Genomic DNA, 21,830 nt, shown 5'->3' on the forward strand with positions numbered 1-21,830 from the left:
TGTGTGTGTGTGTGTGTGTGTGTGTGTGTGTGTGTGTGTGTGTGTGTGTGTGTGTGTGTGTGTGTGTGTGTGTGTGTGTGTGTGTGTGTGTGTGTGTGTGTGTGTGTGTGTGTGTGTGTGTGTGTGTGTTAATTTTTAAGCTGGGAATGGGAAGAACAGTTGAAGAAAATGACTACAGTTGGGAAGAAGAAAGGAAGCAAAAAACTATTAAGTGTAAAGAGCTTTGCTGTCTAGCTAGACTCCTCCATAGACTGGCTGTTTGGCCTCAGACAAATTACATCTCCGAATCTTACTTTCCTTGTTGATAAAACAGAGATGTAATGCTCATTCGAAGGGTTACTTTAAGGTGAAAAAAATGAGATAATGTATCTCAAGTGCTTAGTACTACAGCTGGCACTTAATAAGTGTTAAGTAAATATCAGTAATTCTTGTTGTTGATTCCTAAGCACAGAAGTGATCATACTGGCAAACTCTCTGATGTGAGTGTACGTAAATAAAAGGAATATTTCTTAGAAGGAGTGATTAAGGAAAAAAAATACATAAAGCCTTTAGATTATGTGGAAGAAATAAACTGATGGTGGTGGGGGGGTGGGATGAGGGGGGCATTCAGCACCATGGGACCTCCCCTGAGAAGCATAAGGAGAAAAGAAAAATAATGTCTTGTCTATCTGCAAGGCTTTAAAATGTGGCCTTGAAGTCAAGGGCACAGCTGATGTAGTTCCAAGGTCCTTCTTTAACACTTGTTCTCTGTATATAGCTCCAGGAGGGAAACATTTTTTCTGGCTTCAGAGCACCTAGAAAACAGCTGATTCTGCCAGGGGACGAATTACTGAAGGGCTCAAAGGCCCTAACCACAAGAAAAACTGGGACAACCTGCGAGGCGCTGTTCTGGGGCGTGCAAGTCCAACCACGGCAGGCACTCAGCTCCCAGGGCTAGGATAAATACAGCAATGCTCGGCTGGCATGTGATTCATTAAGGAGACACTGTGCATAGCTGAGCACTCACTAACTGCAAATGGGGCCCCACATGGAGTGTACAATGCCTTGCACCACCTTCTCTGTGCAGGTACATGAAGCCTCAGCCGAGGGCTTCCCTGGTGGCGCAGTGGTTGAGAGTCCGCCTGCCGATGCAGGGGACACGGGTTCGTGCCCCGGTCCGGGAAGATCCCACATGCCGCAGAGTGGCTGGGCCCGTGAGCCATGGCCGCTGAGCCTGCGCGTCCGGAGCCTGTGCTCCGCAACGGGAGAGGCCACAACAGTGAGAGGCCCACGTACCGCAAAAAAGAAGCCTCAGCCGAAAACGGAGACGCCAACCTCAGGCCAGCAGCCCAGGGAAGCAGAATCGAACCAAGGCAACCTCAGGCTGCAGAAAGCCAGGAGGAAGATTCACCTCAGAATCCAGGGTGGTTTCCTGAGTACCGGCCTCTTTACATTTCTATACCTCATACCTCGGCAACTTCCAGCTCCCCTGAGCCACTTTCCCAGGCATCCTCCTGATTTCCTACCCACCTCTTGGAGGCAACACAGACATTTAAGTAAGCCTGTGTCGCTTCCAAACCCTGCTGTGACACTTGTCAGTTGGGTGATCTTGGCTAAATTTCTTCATCTCTAGAAGGCTCAGTTTCATCACTAGTAAAATGGTACTAGCCCCACACAGTTGTCCTACATTAAAATAATGCACGTAAAGCAATTAGCACAGTGCCTGGTGCAGAGTTAACACTCAATAAATATTAGCTATTGTTATATAGTACCACTGTTTTCTTCTGGATCCACTCCTTTTTGCTTTCCAAAGTCTTAGGAGGAAGAAATCAGCCACTTCATAAAAGCAACTGCCATTTATTGAGCACCCACTGTGTGCCAGGCACTGCAGTGGAGGTAAATAGGAGTAAGACTCAGTCCCTATCCCCAAGGAGTCATGAGGCAAACCGATAGGTAAATTATATATTGCCGTGTAGCGAGAAAAGCTGAACAATAAAAGTTTAATATTATTGTTGAGTGATTCCTAAGGTTCAGGCACTGTGCTCAGTTCCTCACATGGATTAGCTCATTTGATAGAGGCTCTTATTATCTACGTCTTACATATGAGAAAAGAAAAAAAACTAAAGAGGCATGAACAAGGGGAATGGAAGCTGAGGGGAGGGAGCAGGGGCCCCGCTGACGCTGACCTCAGTGAGCCACCTACCTGAAGGCCCCTCTCAGCCCCCAGCACCTCGCCCCCCTCCCATGCCACCACCTCAGCCTGTCCCCCACCTCCCTCCTTCCTCCCAGAAGTCCTGGAAAGGCCCCCAGGATTAGACCTGGGCCTGGCTTGCCTCTATCTCCCTTACCTGGTCACATCTTTTGCCTAAATTTGCTCTTGGCAAGACACACACCTGACTCACTTCACAAGTGCCTGGGAGCAAGACCAGATTCACTGGAAGCTTTTAAAAATGAAAACTCTATTTTAAATGTCTCCATGATCTTACACGGAACTGAGCAAAATTACTTAAATAATGAGATCTCACCACACCACTTTGTTACCTTGCCATACAAGTCAAGATACTTTGGTGCGTCCAGTGATGCCAGGACATGAGGAATACTGTAGAAGGGAGGCCACTCACCCAGTGAATGTCCTTAGATGAATGATATGCACTGCACACAGCATTTAATGCAGACTGTCACAATGACTGAGGCTTCCCTTAGAATACTAAGTCTTCCCCTAGAATACTTCATTCTTTATCATCACCACTAACTTGCCTGTCTTCTCCACTGGAGTATAAGCTCCATGCAGGCAGAGATCAAGCCTATTTTTCCACAATATCCCCACATCTAGCAAGAGGCATGGAACATCAAAAGTGAGTTTTAAGCAAACGCATCAACAAATGATAAATTATTAAATGAATCAACTTCAGCACCTTCAACGTGGATGTACAGAAATGTCTTAGGAATCCACAGAACTCACAGAAGTTCAGCTAATTCTAACGGTACGTAAACAACATCGTGAGGATGGTATTAATAGTCATCTTCAGCTCTGCCACCTTTATGTTTTATCATAACTTTGACCACTAAGACGACTAATACTGTTAACAGCTGCTACTTGTTAAGCATTCACTATGCACCAGGCACTATGCTAACCGCACAAGTTCACCCAGCTAGTAAATGGCAGAGTCAGGATTTGAGCCGAGGAGTGTCTGGCTGCAAATTTCACTCCTTCAGCCACTAAACACTACTGCCTCCTGGAACAGAGCAAAGTAAGAGCAGATCACTGGGACTGGAACAAGTCAGGTGGAGAGGAAAGCATCATTTGCCCCTGGGATGATACTCTGCAACTGTGTAGGGAAGTGAGATGGCTAGCTCTCACCTTTTTTTGTTCAGGCTCTAAATCCACGGTTACTTGGCTGGTATTCCTACCCCTGAGCCAATAATTCGCTCTATTACAGGAGGTGTAAAGTAGTGACTTTACAAAGAGAACCATGAAGCCATTCGTGGTTTCAGAAGAGTAATTACTCTGGAAAATTCACAGCAGTCTAAGACCAGAACCTACCTACCTCTCTATTACCTCTCTGTCTCTGTCTCTCTGTGTGTCTCTCTGTGTCTCTTTCTATCTCTTGTCTCTGTCTCTTTGTCTCTCTCTCTCCACATCCCTACCATTTGGGATAAAGAATAACTGTGGCCAAACCAGGAGCTGAGTCTGTCTGAAGATCACCCTTGCATTTATCGATCCTGCTTATAGAAAGAAACCCTTCAGCACACTCAGCAGGCACATTTAAATCAAAGCAATAGGGCTGGAAAGGGATCATGAAAGAGAGGGTCCCCTCTCTGGTTCCGCGTGGTCATCGTCATCATCGCCACCCCCTCTCCCACCACCAAGGTCTATGGACCTGAAATGAAATCAGAAATTGCAGATTAAGACATGGAATTTTGGTGCAATGAGCCTGGAGTGAGCTGCCCAGCTCAACAGTGGCCAGAGAAAATTTCATTTGAAGGATAACAAAGTTGAAATGGAAGGAGTTATTCTCAGAAGAGTAAAGTTGTATCCTATTAGAAAGGAACCATATAAGGAAGGGCCAGGATAACTACGAAGTTGCCAGTGTGAATTGGCAAGCAGCTCTGGTGGCCAGAGAGTATTTCATGAAGACTTGATTGAATTGAATGCTACCAGCAGTCCACAGGCAGGGCTCAGACCAGTTCCTGGTGCCAATCCTTTTGTCATTGACAAAATTATTTCTACTTGAGCTGCTACTTCTCCAGAATCTGACATTTGAGGTGGGATTGCCCCTTAGGGCTAACTGCAAAGAAGTTTCACTAAACAGTCTTCTTCCTGTAAATCACCCCAGAGAAGAAAGATTTGTAGATGAGAGGGGAAAAAAAGGCAAACTCAACGTGTGGGTATCCTGTTTTGAAAAATGTCTAGAATGAACGCACAAAAATTAATGCAATCACTGAAGAAAAACTGCCTCAGGTAGAAGTGTAAACAGCTTAAATAAAAAAAATAGAAGTTAACAATATGGAAGAAATGAAAGAAAAACAATCCGTCTAAAACATTCACTTTACTTTTAAAATACGGCAACCCTGTAAAATAAATTAATAGTAAGTAGGTAATGAAATGCAGGCAAAAGCTAAGTTACGAATAGAGTGTGATGTGTGCCCTGTGCCACCCTTCATTCTACTGAGAGGAGCTGTGACCTTTATGTAATTTGGCAGGAAGAACTAAGTTGCCTAAGTCTGCACTTACGTAAATTCCTCCGTTAGCATGAAAAATGGTATTCAGGGTCTTTTCCCTTAATATAATTAGAAACTGAGTGTTCCCAAAACAATGTTCCTAAGGATAGAAACACACACACATACACACACACACTCTTCCACGGTTTCAACACATATAGAGAAAAATACAGATTACATCATCTACTTGAAAAAGAAGCTAATACTCAGCAAAGTCCTTCCAGCTCTTTCTCTTCTGGCCAAGTTGGTCTAAAAAGTTTAGGTACTAAAAAGAAACTAGGTCTTGACTGCTTCTCTTATCATTTCTTCCTTTAGTTTTTTAATGACCTGGGAGGTGTCCTTGATATCTTTTTCTTTTAATTTTATTGAAGTGTAGTTGATTTACAATATTGTGTTAGTTTCAGGTGTACGGCATAATGATTCAGTATTTTTGCAGATTATACTCCATTAAAGGTTATTACAAGACAATGGGTATAATTCTCTGTGCTACACAGTATATCCTTGTTTCTTATCTATTTTATATACAGTAGCTGTACCTGTTACTCTTATACCCCTAATTTGTCCCTCCCCACCTTCCCTCTCGCCTTTGGTAACCACAAGTTCGTTTTCTATATCTGTAAGTCTGCTCCTGTTTTGCAAATACATTAATTCATATTATTTTTTAGATTCTACATGTAAGTGATAACATATAGTATTTGTCTTTCTCTTACTTATTTTACTAAGCATAATATTCTCTATGTCATAACAGAAAAAAATTAAGTTGTAGAATCATTACACACATGTGCACACACATACACGCACATACACACTTTGTAAAATCTGTACATTAAATTGATCATTTCATTACCTCTTAGAAAAGGGATTGTGTCAACAGTCCCCTTATACACTTTTATATTATATTCTGATTTTATAGGAAGTAAATATTGCCTTTAATTTTAAAAAGATCTTTCTACTCTTTTTTGGGGGGTGGGGGTGGGGAGTGAATGTTTCTTGGCCTCCAGTTCCTTTCTACAACAATCCTTTTCCCCAGGGTCTTTCCTGAACTCTCTCATTCTCATCGTGGGAACTAGAGCTGGAGCCAAGAGGTCTAGCTCAAGGCCATACAACTGGAGGCAGTTTTCCCTCCACAATCATTGAATCAGATGCTGACTTCTCACCTACTTCCTGGTTCTTGGCATGGACTGCAACTAGAGAAACACTTCCCTAAGAAATGTCAAGTTAGTATTACTCTAAACGGTGGTCATGCCAAAACCATCTAAACTTTGCCCTTTCAGTCTGTGGTTTCCCGAGAAGTATAAGTAACCCCGGGCTACATGATCTTGTTCCACTGCGAGCCTTGACATTTGGTGTGTAGAATTAAATAGAATTTTTAACATTTTCTTTACTAATGGTGCTGGTTTGAAAATGCATGTGCAGTAAAACTCTTTGTTTTGAAATCTGGGAACAACTGAGGAAGTGTCGAGTCCAAACACGGTAAGGTTTGCATTACTGGAATCATCAGTTGAGTGGTAGGATGGCTGAGGGCTAGAGACGTTGCCAGGAAAGGGCAGTGTGGCAGAAAGACCAGTGGTCTGTGTCCCCGGACTGAATTCTAGAACAGGTGTCAGCACCATTGTGTGTTGTCACCCTTAGGAGGCACATCACTCTGGGCGCTGGGTCCCTCAGCTCTAAGTAGACCACATTATCACTGAGGGAAACCTCCAGGATTCCTAATTGGCTTCTATTGTCAAAGAGTCAGGATGGGGGGCTTCCCTGGTGGCGAAGTGGTTGAGAGTACACCTGCCGATGCAGGGGACACGGGTTTGTGCCCCGGTCCGGGAGGATCCCACATGCCGCGGAGCAGCTGGGCCCGTGAGCCATGGCCGCTGAGCCTGTGCTCCGCAATGGGAGAGGCCGCAACAGTGAGAGGCCCGCGTACCGCAAAAAATAAAAAAAAAAAAGAGTCAGGATGGGGTATGACAATTATCCAAGGCCAAGCCTGCTCACACTGCAGAGTTCCCCAATATGACATGGCCTCCTAGCTGCCCAAGCCAGAGCCTGGGGTAAGTAGGGGTGGATCTTGAAGAGCCTGAGGGTCATTCAGTCATCAAGCCCCATTAATTCCACCTCCCCAAACCATTTTTTTCCAGCTTTACTGAGATATAATTGACATAGGATACTGTGTAAGTTTAAGGTGTACAACGTGATAATGTGATACAAGTATATGTTGCAGAAGCATTGCCACAATAAGGTTGGTTAACACATCCATCACCTCACAAAATTACAATTGTGTATGTGCGTGTGTGTGTGTGTTGAGAACGTCTAAGATATACTCCGTTAGCAGCTTTCCAGTACATGATACAGTATTGTTAACTACAGTCACCAAAGCCATTTACTATCCTTCATCCTCAACGGCACCATCTTCATCCAGGTCCTCATCACCTCTCACCTGTGGAGGTTTCTGAACCACCTCCTTTCCTTCACTCTGACTTCCTTTCAATCCATTTTCTACACATTGGTCAGAGGGACCAATTTAAAAACACAAATGTGATCATACCATTCATTTGTTCATAATCCCTGTTTTTTTTTTACTGTATAGCACAGGGAACTATATTCAGTATCTTGTAATAAACTATAACAGAAAAGAACTGAAAAAGAATACAGAGATATACATTATATATATATATATATATATATATATATATATATATATATGTATAACTGAATCACTTTGCTATACACCTGAAATCAACACAATATTGTAAATCAACTACACTTAAAAAAAAAAAAAGAGGGCTTCCCTGGTGGCGCAGTGGTTGAGGGTCTGCCTGCCGATGCAGGGGACGCGGGTTCGTGCCCCGGTCCAGGAGGATCCCACATGCTGCGGAGCAGCTGCGCCCGTGGGCCATGGCTGCTGGGCCTGCGTGTCCGGGGCCTGTGCTCCGCAATGGGAGAGGCCACGGCAGTGAGGGGCCTGCGTACCGTACCGCCAAAAAAAAAAAAAAAAAAAGAGTCAGTATAGCTCCCAGTTTCCCTCAGGATATTGTCTAAATGCCATGGCCTGACCTTCAAGGATCATCAAGATCTGTCTCTCCCTGTCCCTCCAGGCAATCTACTGCTGCTCTAATCCCTCCATCACTGAATTCCAGTCACTTCTGCCTTTCCACAGCTCAACTGAGTCAAGTTCTCTACTGTCTCGGGGACCTCCCTCCAGCTTTCTTTTCACCAGTTACACCCTCCTCCTCTTTACCTGCCAACTCCTACTCATCACTCAGGTCACAGATGGCACTTCCTCCAGGACACCTCCTTGACTTCATGATGAGCTATGATCTCCTTGTTACATGCTCTCAAGGCATCTCACACACACCTCTCTTAATTTCATATGCGCCCACATGACTACCTGCTTAATGACTCCCTTCCCACCTAGACTAAAAATCCCATGACTAGGCTTGAGTCTCTCCAATTCACTGTCGTATTTCCAGTGCTTAGCAGAGTGGTCTAGTGGCTACTCAATAAATATTTGTCGGGTAAACACTTGATTGCTAATGCAAACCAAAACCTTGACCACTAGACAAATACTTCAACGACACTTTTAGAAACTTTCATTATCAAGTCAAGGGCTTAAAAAGAAGGACCAAGTTTTAGGGCTCAGTGTGCCTGGGACAGGTATACAATGTGTTGATGCTTAATGTAAGGAAGAATAAATGCTGAGTTACAGGCCTTTTAGAAGCTGTATGCTCAGAGGGAAATTAGATTTCCAGGCCTGGGATGACTGGTGAATTAGTTACAAGGCACACATTCCTTCTGCCCCATGGATACCTCCAAAATGGAAAATGGCACAGTTCCAGGTTCAGAGAAGCAGGACATGCAGTGTGTGTAGCGGACCAAAGCTCCCAGGCAGGGCCCTCAACAGGCTCTCTACTGGTTTCTGGGGTTTGGGAGAGGCCACCTTCTAACATGTATTACAGTGGAGGAGGCACCAGATTATCACATTAAATCATATCAGAAGAGGAAATGTTGATCACAGAAGAGGGTTCCTGATCCAAAAAGGTGAGCTTTAAAACCCAGGGCTGCATTTCAGTCACCAGGCTTTAATGACCCAGTTGTGCATACCTGGTTTAAAACCAAACACAGAGAGCAAGCCATGAGGGACGAGGGAAGGGAAAACTAAAAACTAATGGACTCTCTGAAGTCTAGGAGAAGGACACTTTTACTTGGCTTGAGCAGTTGTGTTTAAGGTTTCCATTAGATAATTACTTCAACTAATAAATATTTGTTGATCACCTACTATGCACCAATCATTGTGCTATCAAGGAATTTATAAGGAGAAACAAAAATCAACCCCCAAATATGTAAAATGGCAGCTATGGTATGTATTTGGGTGTCAATTTTTATTTCTCTTTCCAAATTCCTTGAGAGCACAGTAATTGATGTATAATAGGTGATCAACAAACATTTATTTGTGATACATACTTGAAAGACAAAATACATGGGCAATGAGAATTTAAAGAGATTGGACCTAGCCAGAAAATACACGGATAGGTTCCCTGAGGGAGTGATGCTTGAGGTGACCCAGGAAAGGAGAATAAGAAAGAACTAGGAGAAAAGGAAAAGAAAGGGCATTCCATCCACAGGTCAGCAAGCACACAGGCCCTGCAGCAGAAGGGAGCCGAGTGGGTCAGAGGGACTGAATGAAGGCCCCTGAGTCCGGAGTGGAGAGAATCTGGGTAAGCCGGGTGAAAAGAGGCTGGCGGGCAGCCAGGACCGGACCCTCGCAGGTCACGTGAAGTTTTGCCTTCATCCTAAGAGCAATGAGAAGAAATTAGAGGATTTTAAGAAGGTGAGCACCTCAGTCAGACCTGAAGTGTGGAAAGATCATTCTGGCTGCAGTGAAGTTTAAAGACGTCCACTTCTGACACTGTGGTAGACACAGTGCCCTAGAAAACCTCTCAATAAAAATGACTCCCAGGGCTTCCCTGGTGGCACAGTGGTTAAGAATCCACCTGCCAATGCAGGGCACACGGGTTTGAGCCCTGGTCCGGGAAGATCCCACATGCCGCGGAGCAACTAAGTGCATGCGCCATGACTACTGAGCCTTGCACTCTAGAGCCCGTGAGCCACAACTACTGGGGCCTGCAAGCCACAACTCCTGAAGCCCGTGTGCCACAACTACTGAAGTTAACTGCTTGGGAAGAGAAAGAATGAGATCAATCCTGGGGCCTGCATATTGGAGACCCTTGCAGTAAGCTGATACCCCAAATTGTTATACCTTCCTATAAAGGAGGGTGAGAAATAAATCTACTGCATGAAGGAAAACTTGGTGCTGGGTGAAGAAGGAAAACACATCTCCACTGAGATTTCTTAACCACAAGCCAGTCCTCACCTGGATTTTGTTTGTTTGTGGTTTTGTTTGTTTTTGTTTTCTCCAAATTCATGTGCCTCACTTGGATCGACAAAGAGAAATTTTAACTTAAAGAGGTCCCTGGTTGTTAGTGACCCCCAGGTGAACAATGGAAGGAAATTCTGATTTTCTCTGGAAGAAAATAAAAAACTTTAATTCAAGACTAAACATACACAAGAACTGATAAAGTTGAAAGGGAAATAAGCTTTAAAAAATAATAAGTGTAGGGCTTCCCTCCCTGGTGGTGCAGTGGTTGAGAGTCCGCCTGCCGATGCAGGGGACACGGGTTCGTGCCCCGGTCTGGGAAGATCCCACATGCCGCAGAGCAGCTGGGCCTGTGAGTCATGGCCGCTGAGCCTGCACGTCCGGAGCCTGTGCTCCGCAACGGGAGAGGCCGCAGCAGTGAGAGGCCCGAGTACCGCAAAAATAAATAAATAAACAAATAAATAAATAAGTGTAAAGTGAACATAAAATGAATATAATAATACCTATACCTTGCAGGGTTGTCGTGAGTATTAAGTGAGGTAGTGCACAAAGTGATACAGGGCCATGCAAAGAGGAGAGGCTTTTACAAATGGTACCTCAGAGTAAGTTCTATATCACGTGTTGTCCCCTCTACTTGGAATTCCCGATTCTCTTTTCTTCCACGGCCAGGCTTCTTAAATATCGTTCACTGTTTAGTTTAAAAGATCACCTCCTCTGAGAAGAATGACTCACCCTCCCGAGGTGGAGTCTGTCATTCAAACCCGTCTGCCCCTGGGGGAACCATTTGTAAGCCTCCACTGAATCATATCACCGATCACTGCTTATCCCAGGCATGATGGCATTTGACTGCTGGCATGCGTGTCTTTCTTGCCCACTAAACTGCCACGGCTTGAGGAATTCTGACATTAATTTCAGAGTTCCCAGCACTTAACAAAGTCCCTAGCACATTAACAGGTGCTCAATAATAGTTTATCACTATTTCCATATGCAAAGGGGAAAGAAGACTGTTTAAAAGTGCACGTATATGCACAATTTCATGTTATAATAAGGATGACTTACTTAAAGATTTACAAAGTGCTTTCACATATGTTTGTAAGAAACAGGTTGTTACCTCCCCCTCTGCCCTGTAGCAACTCATAAAATAGATAATAACTTAGAGAAAAGTAACTGTTTGGCTATATCCCTTTGATGAGTTTTCTCTTCCATCCTGATCTGATGCCAAGTTAATGTTATCATAAAATAATTCCATTAAGTGCAATTGTGCAGTTTACTGAGCCATTACTGTCATCAAAAAGTGAAATTACATTCAAAGCCTAAAACAGAGGTTTACACAGGAATAAATGTCATTAACATGGCAAACAAATTACATGCAGGAGAAACAGAAATAGCAATATGACCAGAATTCCAACCCATCCTCAGCATAAACAGATGATCTCATTTTAATATTTATTCATACATGAACAGTGAAAACAAATCACACTGGCAAGTACCTTCGAGTTACATTCATATTTGTTCAAAAAGGCCGAGGCTTATGTATTCACTCTGACTGCAGGCTACACTGGGCATGCCTGAGCTTTATGCAGACAACCTTGCTGCCTAAGATATTCATGACCTGCAGGATAAACTAGTATATAATATTTACATAAGAAGAAATTGAACTGGTGGAAAGATGAGGTGGAGGCCAGGGGAGGGAGGGCAGGATAGGTAGAATAAAGCAAGACGCAAAATAAAAAGGCAAAAGCGAGCATCAGAGAGCATCAAATCATCTGATGCTGAAGGCAATTAGAGAAAGGGCAATGATGTCTGGCCCTGGGTGACCAGAGCCAGATTGGGGGTGTCTGCTGGAGGTGAGAACCATGGTCCTTGGAGCCTGTGCTAATTCAGTGGCAGCCCCAGTGCAGGCAAATGGCACTGTGCATGCCATGGCCAGCCTGCCCAGGTCCCAGGTGAGGGCTGGGGAGCAGGAGGACTCCTGGAGATGCGCTGCTCCCATGAGGATACTGAGGGCATTCCTCTCTCCCTGACCAGTGACTTGTTTCCAAGGGGTGTGAGCTCACCTGGACCGGCCCCATGTCAGCTTTTCTTTGTTCATTTCTTGCGAGGATATGAGGACAAAGTCACTGCTGCCGAGACAGCCTCGCCATGCTGGTGAGGACGCCCTTCCTGGCAACTCCTGCTCCAAGTCATCATGCTCTTCACTGAAGTCCTACTGTGCTTAGGGATGGATGGCAGCACCTAAACCCACACAGCCTCGCACCTCTCAGCAGCCCCAGCAGCGCCCAGCAAGTGGACCCTTCCAGCTGGAGTTGCTCCCTCTCAGGACAGCCCCTCCTCTCGGCCAGCCAGGCTTCCCACTTGCACAGCCTGGAAAAAGTGCCAGTTCTCAAATCTGCTTAATCAGGTGAGGTAGAATGCAAAGATTGCTCTACTGAGTCTTAGCTGTGTGACCTTTGAGCTTGAATTGAAGCCTCAGCCTCCTCATTTGTGAAAGGGGGATAGAAGTGCTGTCCCACTGCTTACTGAAAGAGTGCCTACTGTGTGCTGGGTGCTGTCCTCAGCGCTTGGAATGCAGCACAAAATAGTCAAAGACTCCTGTCCTCGTGGAGCTGACATTCTAGCAGGGAGAGTGCTAAAATGTCATAACTTATTATTGTATGTTAACATGTGATTAGTTCCATGGGGAGGAAAAATGACAGAAAGCAGGGTGAACGGGAGGGCAATCAGAAGTGCCAGGGGCCAGGTGACAGGCCCAGGCTGCTCTCTGGGAAAGGCTGGATGCTGCCTTATGCCCCCTTCCAGCCCCTCCTCCCCCACTCACGCACTCAGGCACCCACCACACCCTGGTCGGCCTGTTCCTCACCACATACAGGGAGGGCGAGACCAACCCCTTAGGGTCTTTTGAAATACAAAGAAAAATGTGTGATCAGGAGCATGACTCCTGTGCTGGGCTCTTGGGCCCACTTCAGTCTGTCTGTCTCAAATCTAGGTATTTTTGCTTCAATTTTATTTTATTTTTAAGAAAACAAAACAAAAATCTGCACTAATTTACCTGGTTTCATAGGAAAACTTTTTTAACTTTTTACATTTTTTGGTGTCCGTTTGTATAGAATAATTTGCTACATTTGTAAAATGTAAGAGGTATATAGAATATATGTATATTTCTAACGTAAAAAACATAATTTTTTTCTTCTCAAGATTTTTTCTTAAGAGGAGAGAAAGATATTTTTTCAGGAAAAACAAACTTTAAAATAAAAGAAGGGGAGAATAAAATCTACTTCTCCCCTTTCCCCAACCTCTGTCTACCCCTCTTTCCCAGGAACAAATCAAAAGGTGGATCGTCTTGTAAGGAACATAAACTTTTAGTCCAGAATGATGTCTTTTTCTCAATGCAGTGAGCTGTAGATTCTCTAGTTTGAGTCCTGCGCGTGGGAAGGGGGGCACTGAGGTAACATGGAGAGGAGCTGGGGGGTGCGGGGCGGCAGGGTAATGAATCTGTTTTCTTTAGTGAAGGAGGAATACAATCAAGCGTTTTGTATTCAGAATGTTGTGCAATATTTTGGAATGGAACATTGGTGTGTTTAGTTTAAAATTTAGATTTAGTTTAAAAACAAAACAAAAAGATTCATCAAATCTGTACAGTTTATATTGTTCCAGATTTTTTTAAGTTTGTATTAAAAGCATGATATATAATAACAAAAAGACAAACCAAAAAAAGAAGTGCCAGGGGCAGGGGTTGCCACTGTACATAAGGGAATGAAGGAGAAGTTTGAATAAAGCTGTAAAAGAGGCGAGTGGGTGAGCAAGCAGTTGTCTGGGAAGGGGTGCAAAGGCCCTGCACCGGGAATTTGAGTCACAGCAAGGAGGCCTGTGAGGCTGGCACAGAGTGAAAGAGGAGTAGGAGGAGGTGAAGTCAGGAGATGAGGGTCTCCACCGCACTTTTGTGAAGGCTGATGGAGATAATGAGTGAAATGCACTTAGCAGGACATCCTAACCGTGGGCACTCGCTATGTGACAGGCACTGTGCCACATGCCTGATGTCCATTAGCTCAGTGAGTCTGCACGACCACCCTGCAAGGCTTGTTCCATACTTGCCTGTTCTACACACAAGGAAACTGAGCTTTGGGCAGATTAAATAATCTGCCCAAGGTCATAAACCTTCGTAACTGGTAGTGATAGGATTCAAAGGCAGAATTCAAACCCAAGTAGCCTCGCTCCAGAGACAGTGCCTTTACCCCCTGAGCTGACTGACTCGCAAGCAAAAGATGTGGATGAGTGTGGCCAAGGAGAAGCGTGTGATGGCAGAGCAGCCCCAGGAGAGGGATAACATGGAGAAGGAGGGGAAGCAAGAGCTAAGCAGGACTGTAACAAGAGCAGAAGGCATGAGGCCAAAGAAAAGACAGGCAGAGCAAGCAGGGAACAGAGGGAGAGCTGGGTACACAGCTGCTTGGGCCACAGAGGCCTGACCACACACACACAGGGGAAGTGGGAGCCACAGACAAAAGCAGGGCCCATGCAGTGGGCCAGCAGCAGACCCAGGTGAATTCATGGAGCCATAAAAATTCCCTACATTGAGGTCCTCTAAATGCACAGACACCTGGTAAAGGTGTCCTGTCCTCCTAAAAAATAGAGAGCAAGAAATGTTTTGTATAGCATGAACAGTAAGCCAGATTGTGAGCATCAATCAAGACACTAAAACTTTCTCTTTCTAATCTGAGTTTTTGAAACAAGCACCCTTTCTGTCTCTCCTAGGTGAAAACATGATAACAGCTAACAGATTTATTTTGCTCACAGAAAAAATATCAGACACTACATGGAAGCTTTGTACCTGTAACCTCATTTCACCATCAAAACACTAAAAGCTGGTTTATCCTCATTCATGGGTGGGGAACCTGAGGCTCAGAGAGGTTAGGTCACTCACTAAGCCAGGTGCTGACAGGGACAGGAAGTGTCCAGTGTGAGCACTGACCATCACTGAGCCAACACTGCCCAGTACAGTGTGAACATAACCATGCCCCACACTGTCCCCTATACTCCAGCCTACGGCAGCACCAAGATTTACAAGGAACACAGACAAGCAGGAGCAAACGCTATTATTGCAGGACAGAGCTCTGGATCGTCTCTCATTCGGGAAGTCATCCTGACAGAAGCTCTGCAGTCTCATTACTATGTGCCTGGCCAGCAGGCAGGGGAGCTCTTCCTGGACTGTCCACCACGTGCATCAGGGAAGCATGGACTACCACAGACTCTGAGTAATTCCACAGGCTCAGAAACCTTGGGGACCAGCTCAGCTGGTTGTCTGAGGTTCAGGATAAAAGGCACTGCAAGGGGGTTTATAAAGAAACTCAATGCCTAGAACATAATCACTTCGGCTCCTTCTGAATGTTCCTCACTATGCTGTATACCTCCCAGGGGCTCAGTCAATCTAGAAAAGCCCAGTGGATATGGGTCATATTTATGGCCACTCAGCATCTTTTGGACTCACTTCCGACAAATTAGAATTCCCCATATTTTGAAGCCTGCCTCCCTAGGACAGAAGCTCAAACCTGCTCTGCCAGCTGCCATTGCAACTATGGTACAGGTATGTGCCCAGAGACACCTGTACAGACTTTGACTCAGGAGCTACTGACATAAGAAGAGGGGACAGGAAAATCATTTTCTTTGGCTATGTGACAGAAATGAATGATTCTTACAAAAATTCCAATCCCATACAAAATAAATGCACAGAAATCTCTTGAATTTCTATACACTAATGACGAAAAATCTGAAAGAGAAATTAAGGAAACACTCCCACTTACCACTGTAACAAAAAGAATAAAATACCTAGGAATAAACCAACCTAAGGAGACAAAAGACCTGTATGCAGAAAATTATAAGACCCTGATGAAAGAAATTAAAGATGATACAAACAGATGGAGAGATATACCATGTTCTTGGATTGGAAGAATCAACATTGTGAAAATGACTATACTACCCAAAGCAATCTACAGATTCAATGCAATCGCTATCAAACAACCAATGGGGCTTCCCTGGTGGCACAGTGGTTGAGAGTCCGCCTGCCGATGCAGAGGACACGGGCTCGTGCCCCAGTCCAGGAAGATCCCACATGCCGCGGAGCGTCTTGGCCCGTGAGTCATGGACGCTGAGCCTGTGCATCCAGAGCCTGTGCTCTGCAACAGGAGAGGCCACAACAGTGAGAGGCCTGCATACCGCCAAAAACAAAAAACAAAAAACAAAAAACCCACAACCAATGGCATTTTTCACAGAACTAGAACAAAAAATTTCACAATTTGTATGGAAACACAAAAGACCTTGAATAGCCAAAGCAATCTTGAAAAAGAAAAACAGAGCTGGAAGAATCAGGCTCCTTGGCTTCAAACTACACTACAAAGCTACAGTAACCAAGACAGCATGGTACTGGCACAAAAACAGCAATATAGAATCAATGGAACAGGATAGAAAGCCCAGAGATAAACCCACGCACATATGGTCACCTTATCTTTGATAAAGCAAGAGTATACAGTGGAGAAAAGACAGCCTCTTCAATAAGTGGTGCTGGGAAAACTGGACAGCTACTTGGAAAAGAATGAAATTAGAACACTCCCTAACACCATACACCAAAATAAACTCAAAATGGATTAAAGACCTAAATGTAAGGCCAGACACTAGCAAACTCTTAGAGGAAAACATAGGCAGAACACTCTATGACATAAATCACAGCAAGATCCTTTTTGACCCACATCCTAGAGAAATGGAAATAAAAACAAAAATAAACAAATGGGACCTAATGAAACTTCAAAGCTTTTGCACAGCAAAGGAAACCATAAACAAGACGAAAAGACAACCCTCAGAATGGGAGAAAATATTTGCAAATGAAGCAACTGACAAAGGATTAATCTCCAAAATTTACAAGCAGCTCATGCAGCTCAATATCAAAAAATCAAACAACCCAATCCAAAAATGGGCAGAAGACCTAAATAGACATTTCTCCAAAGAAGATATACAGACTGCCAACAAACACATGAAAGGATGTTCACCATCACTCATCATTAGAGAAATGCAAATCAAAACTACAATGAGGTATCACCTCACACCAGTCAGAATGGCCATCATCAAAAAATATACAAACAATAAATGCTGGAGAGGGTGTGGAGAAAAGGGAACCCTCTTGCACTGTTGGTGGGAATGTAAATTGATATAGTCACTATGGAGAACAGTATGAAGGTTCCTTAAAACACTAAAAATAGAACTATCATACAACCCAGCAATCCCACTACTGGGCATATACCCTGAGAAAACCATAATTCAAAAAGAGTCATGTACCACAACGTTCACTGAAGCCCTATTTACAGTAGCCAGGATGTGGAAGAAACCTAAGTGTCCATCAACAGATGAATGGATAAAGAAGATGTGGCACAGATATACAATGGAATATTACTCAGTCATTAAAAGAAACAAAATTGAGTTATTTGTAGTGAGGTGGATGGACCTAGAGTCTGTCATACAGAGTGAAGTAAGTCAGAAAGAGAAAAAGAAATACTGTATGCTAACACATATATATGGAATCTAAAGAAAAAAAAATGGTTCTGAAGAACCTAGGGGCAGAACAGGAATAAAGATGCAGACGTAGAGAACGGACTTGAGGACACAGGGAGGGGAAAGGGTAAGCTGGGACGAAGTGTGAGAGTGGCCTGGACATATATACGCTACCAAATGTAAAACAGATAGCTAGTGGGAAGCAGTCATATAGCACAGGGAGATCAGCTCGGTGCTCTGTGACCACCCAGAGGTGTGGGATAGGGAGGGTGGGATGGAGATGCAAGAGGGAGAGGATATGGGGATACATGTATACGTATAGCTGACTCACTTTGTTATATAGCAGAAACTGGCACACTATTGTAAAGCAATCATACTCCAATAAAGATGTTAAAAAAAAAAGTTCCAATCCTTCTCAACAAGTTTTCTTCCTCTCTTACCCAAGTGCATCCTGCGTACTGATACAGGAAAATCCCTAGCCCTTGTAAATGCTCATGTGCAGCATGCCCAAAGAAAAAATGGCAGGGAACAATTAATGGGGACTGGATCCGCTGTAACTATGCACACGAGGAAAGACAAAGGAATAACAGGAAACGGAAACACAATACCAGACACAATAAGCTCCCAAAGCAATAATTATATTACAATTTCCCACCAGCTGGCTTAGAAATCTCAAAGCACTGAAACGTCTATCTTCCATTCCCAAGTAAAATTCCCTGCTAGTTTGGGGTAATTACTACCATCACTTCCCAATGTCCCTGAGGCTCCACTGAAGAGAACCCATTGTGAAAGATTCTAGAATGAACAAGACCTACTACCTTCCCTCGGCACTCCTTGCAGGTCAGCCTATATTTCTGATCATGAGAAAGGATTCAAGCTTATGTCTAGATTACCTTCGAGACATCTCCTCTGACCAAATGACTTCTCCTAGGCCCCAGAATGCACTTCATCCAACAAGCATTCTTGAGTGTCAGTGATGTTCTATATATGCTATGCTGGGGGTACATAAGAGAATAACAGATTATCCCACTCCTTAAGAAGCCAAAACTCACTTAGAGTTCCCGCAGCACTGAATTTTTACTGAATGAAGAGCTGGGGGCACTGCAAGATGACATGCCCTCAGGTAGAAAAGAAGAAAGCAGATGTACAAATGCTCTTTGTTCCAGTGGAGGAAAGAGACGAAGACTAAGAGAGGTAAGACAAGGAGGAAGGAAGGAAAGGAAGAGAGGGAGGGAGGGAGGAAAGAAATAAGGAATGGGCGGAGGGAGGGAAGAGAAATAAATTAAAAGGACAAACTGAGGCATAAGATATGATACATGGAAAAGATATGTTCTTGTAGATATGAAGTTCTCGCTTGGAGATGGGATAAGATATCATTGCCTAATCTGGAATTACAACGTTTGAATCCTTGAACCTCTCCAAGAGTTCAACTCTTAGGAAGACCCATAATTGTCTCTTACTGGTTTTCAAATAATTCAAATATTCTTTCAAGTTCAAGAATACCCCTAAGACTTCAATACACAGTCTCTGCCTTGACTATCTGACAAAAGAGAGGAATCGAAACAGGTATTTCACATTTAGAATAGCCTAAGTGACATATGTTTTGTGACATGGTTCAAGACACTCATCTCTTTCTATTCATCAACTGAAATATCAAAGAATTCTCCTACAAAGGAGAATCTCAAATAATTACCCATTTCAGCTGCCTCTGAGTATGAAGCTTTCATAACTCATCCAATGTCTTGATCAGAATGATGATTTACGGACTTCTACTTTTTTTTTTTTTTTTTGAGAAACCATCCCTTCAGGTAAACAAGTTCACACCATAACTTGCTGACCTGACCCATGGCTCCAGAGGGGAACATGTGACCATAAGTACACAATCTGCATATTCATTCTCCTGGTCACACTGTTTAAGACCTTAGCACATGACCCAAGATAGTTCTAGGCATAGGATTTTGGTCGAACAACAGGGAACCTAGAGTTGCTTAAGCTAGTAGAATATGAATCTGAGTTTCCCAGTGCCTTCCCCATTGGAAAACTTGCCTCAGAAGGCAGCCAACAAAAGGAGAGCAGACCCAAGATCTAGAGAGACAGAGACTATCCGAACGACACTAAGTATCTGGATCCAGCCGTACCAAGGCTAAGTACCCCCAAGGTTTTTCAATAATACGAAATAAAATAAAGTCCTATTTCCCCGAGTCAGCTTGAGCTGCATGCTCTTCCTTTGCACCGATAAGAATCCGGACAATACATTTCCTGTATGCTTCTTATTTCCCGTCACACACAACCAACCTGGTCACACACACAACCAATTCCCTGCCTAACTCTGCCTTGTAGCCAGGAGACACATAAATTGTTATTTTGCAGGTTGCATTGGAATGACTCCACCTCTAAAGCCTTTTAAACGGGTAGCTAACCTCTGTGATGCTGACCATCGAATATCAAATCTCTTAGGTGCTCTAAAATGTCAGCTCACTTTTTGGCCACTAGGATTTCACGGACAGGAGGATCAGCTGCAAATACCTGCTCATCTGTCATGTGCATCCTCCTAGAGCCAAATAAATGTCAAATTCTCTGAGTTCTGCTTCCCCATCCCCATGGAATACAGATTCCTGGAAGGTTTTCATCATATCTCAAATCAAATGAAGAATGTTAGATGAAATGCAGAAGAGCCTCAAATCACAAATCATAGTCACTGGAGGAGACATAACTCTTCAACATATGAAGATTTCTTCTTTTTTTCCCCAAATGAACTTGGAACAATTATTACCTATTCATAACTCTCTAAGTTGGAATTTTAAGCTGTTTTTGATCAGCAGCTGGTTATAATTTTGTAAGAGTTTCTCCAATGGCACAATACTGCTGTACCCCAGAGGAATTGCAGAGCTAATCAATCACTCTTACATAACTAGTACTCACTGTGAAAATAATGTCCTTGACCGAACAATGAACTTGAACACATATTCCAAAGCTTTCAGCGTTCTTAAAATTGGCTCACATTGCTCTCCTCTGCTGGAGGTATCCAAGTAAGTCTTCAGCACCATCATCAATTTCCTGAATAAGGGATTATATTTTCAAAATACATCGCTTTTCAGCCCACAGCACGGTAATTAGTTTGTTTACTAAATTATAAGGCATTCAATCAAAGGTTAGAGGTGATGGTATAGCCAAGCTCACTTAGTCATTTACACCATAAAAATAACTCTGCCTAAAAATATATGTTTAATACAGGGAGTGAATAAGTATTTCCTGTCCATAAAAAGCCAGCAAAGGAAAAAGTAGTGAGAAAAAAATATTTTGACTGGGAAAACTAGTCACAGTGAGGATGTGAGGAGGGATGATGGTGGTGATAATGTTCTTTTCAGCTTCTTCTTCCCACAGAAAATGTTCTTGTAATATCATGGAACTCCGTTGCCTGGAAACTGACCATGTTTCTTTATTACCAGCAGGGTAGACTTCGAACTACTTGGCCTACTTTTCCAGGTCCCTTCACAAACGGGCCTCCACCAACTTTTCCAGCATCATCTCTGATCTCTAACCCTCAGTTCTCTATACACAAGCTGTACTGAGCTACCTGTCATATGCACTTCCTTCTCTCTAGCCTTTGAATCCCAGTGTGTATCGCAAGTAGCTGTTCAATAAATGATAGCTGACGGACTGACTGACTAAATGAATGAATGAATGAGCAAACACTTCCATGTACTTCTGCCACCATAAAATATTCATACCAACCTATGAGTTTGCATATTTTTATTTAATCCAAATAACACAGCCAGATTGGGTTTCGTCAAAAAAGGTAGAACTCACACAGGCTGGTGACCAAAAGAAACTACTCAAATTTTTGTGCCCTAGGCATCCTGGCAGGGCAAGCAGGAAGTACACAGTTACTTACTTGTAAGCTAGGGTAGCACTGAAATGCTGTTGAATGTAAGCCTCCAGAACGGTGTTGAAATGCTGGAATTTCCGGTCGGCAATGAGTCCTATTATGTAGATCTTGAGGAAGAAGCAAGGAATCAGTGTTTTGTGGGCAGACCCAGGACAGGAAGCTGTATTCACATGGCATAACTGAATCCCTATCAAATTCTTTTGCCCAGGAATTAGGTCACTAATATAGCTTCAGTCCTTTTCATTAAGGTAGTACCCCTCCTCAAAAGTATTTCACGAAGTATGCTAAAGGGTTTCACGATCAGATAAGCTTGAGAAATCTCAAGTTATCAAAACCTTAGAC

The 21,830-nt window shown here is 43.6% G+C and overlaps 1 protein-coding gene across 1 annotated transcript in view; it reads right to left on the bottom strand.

Annotated features, from left to right (window-relative positions):
- The window catches only part of DOCK2 (dedicator of cytokinesis 2), a 416,115-nt gene that overhangs the window by 325,302 nt on the left and 68,983 nt on the right, over window positions 1-21,830 (bottom strand). Inside the window, exons 21-22 of the mRNA XM_081230991.1 lie at window positions 21,495-21,595; window positions 20,522-20,656 (exon numbers count right to left, since the gene is read on the bottom strand). Coding sequence (XP_081087117.1) covers window positions 20,522-20,656; window positions 21,495-21,595 — 236 coding nt within the window. The remainder of the gene's footprint in view (window positions 1-20,521; window positions 20,657-21,494; window positions 21,596-21,830) is intronic.

This window comes from Mesoplodon bidens, assembly GCF_964165515.1.
Source record: "Mesoplodon bidens genome assembly, chromosome: 4".
NCBI lineage: Eukaryota > Metazoa > Chordata > Mammalia > Artiodactyla > Ziphiidae > Mesoplodon > Mesoplodon bidens.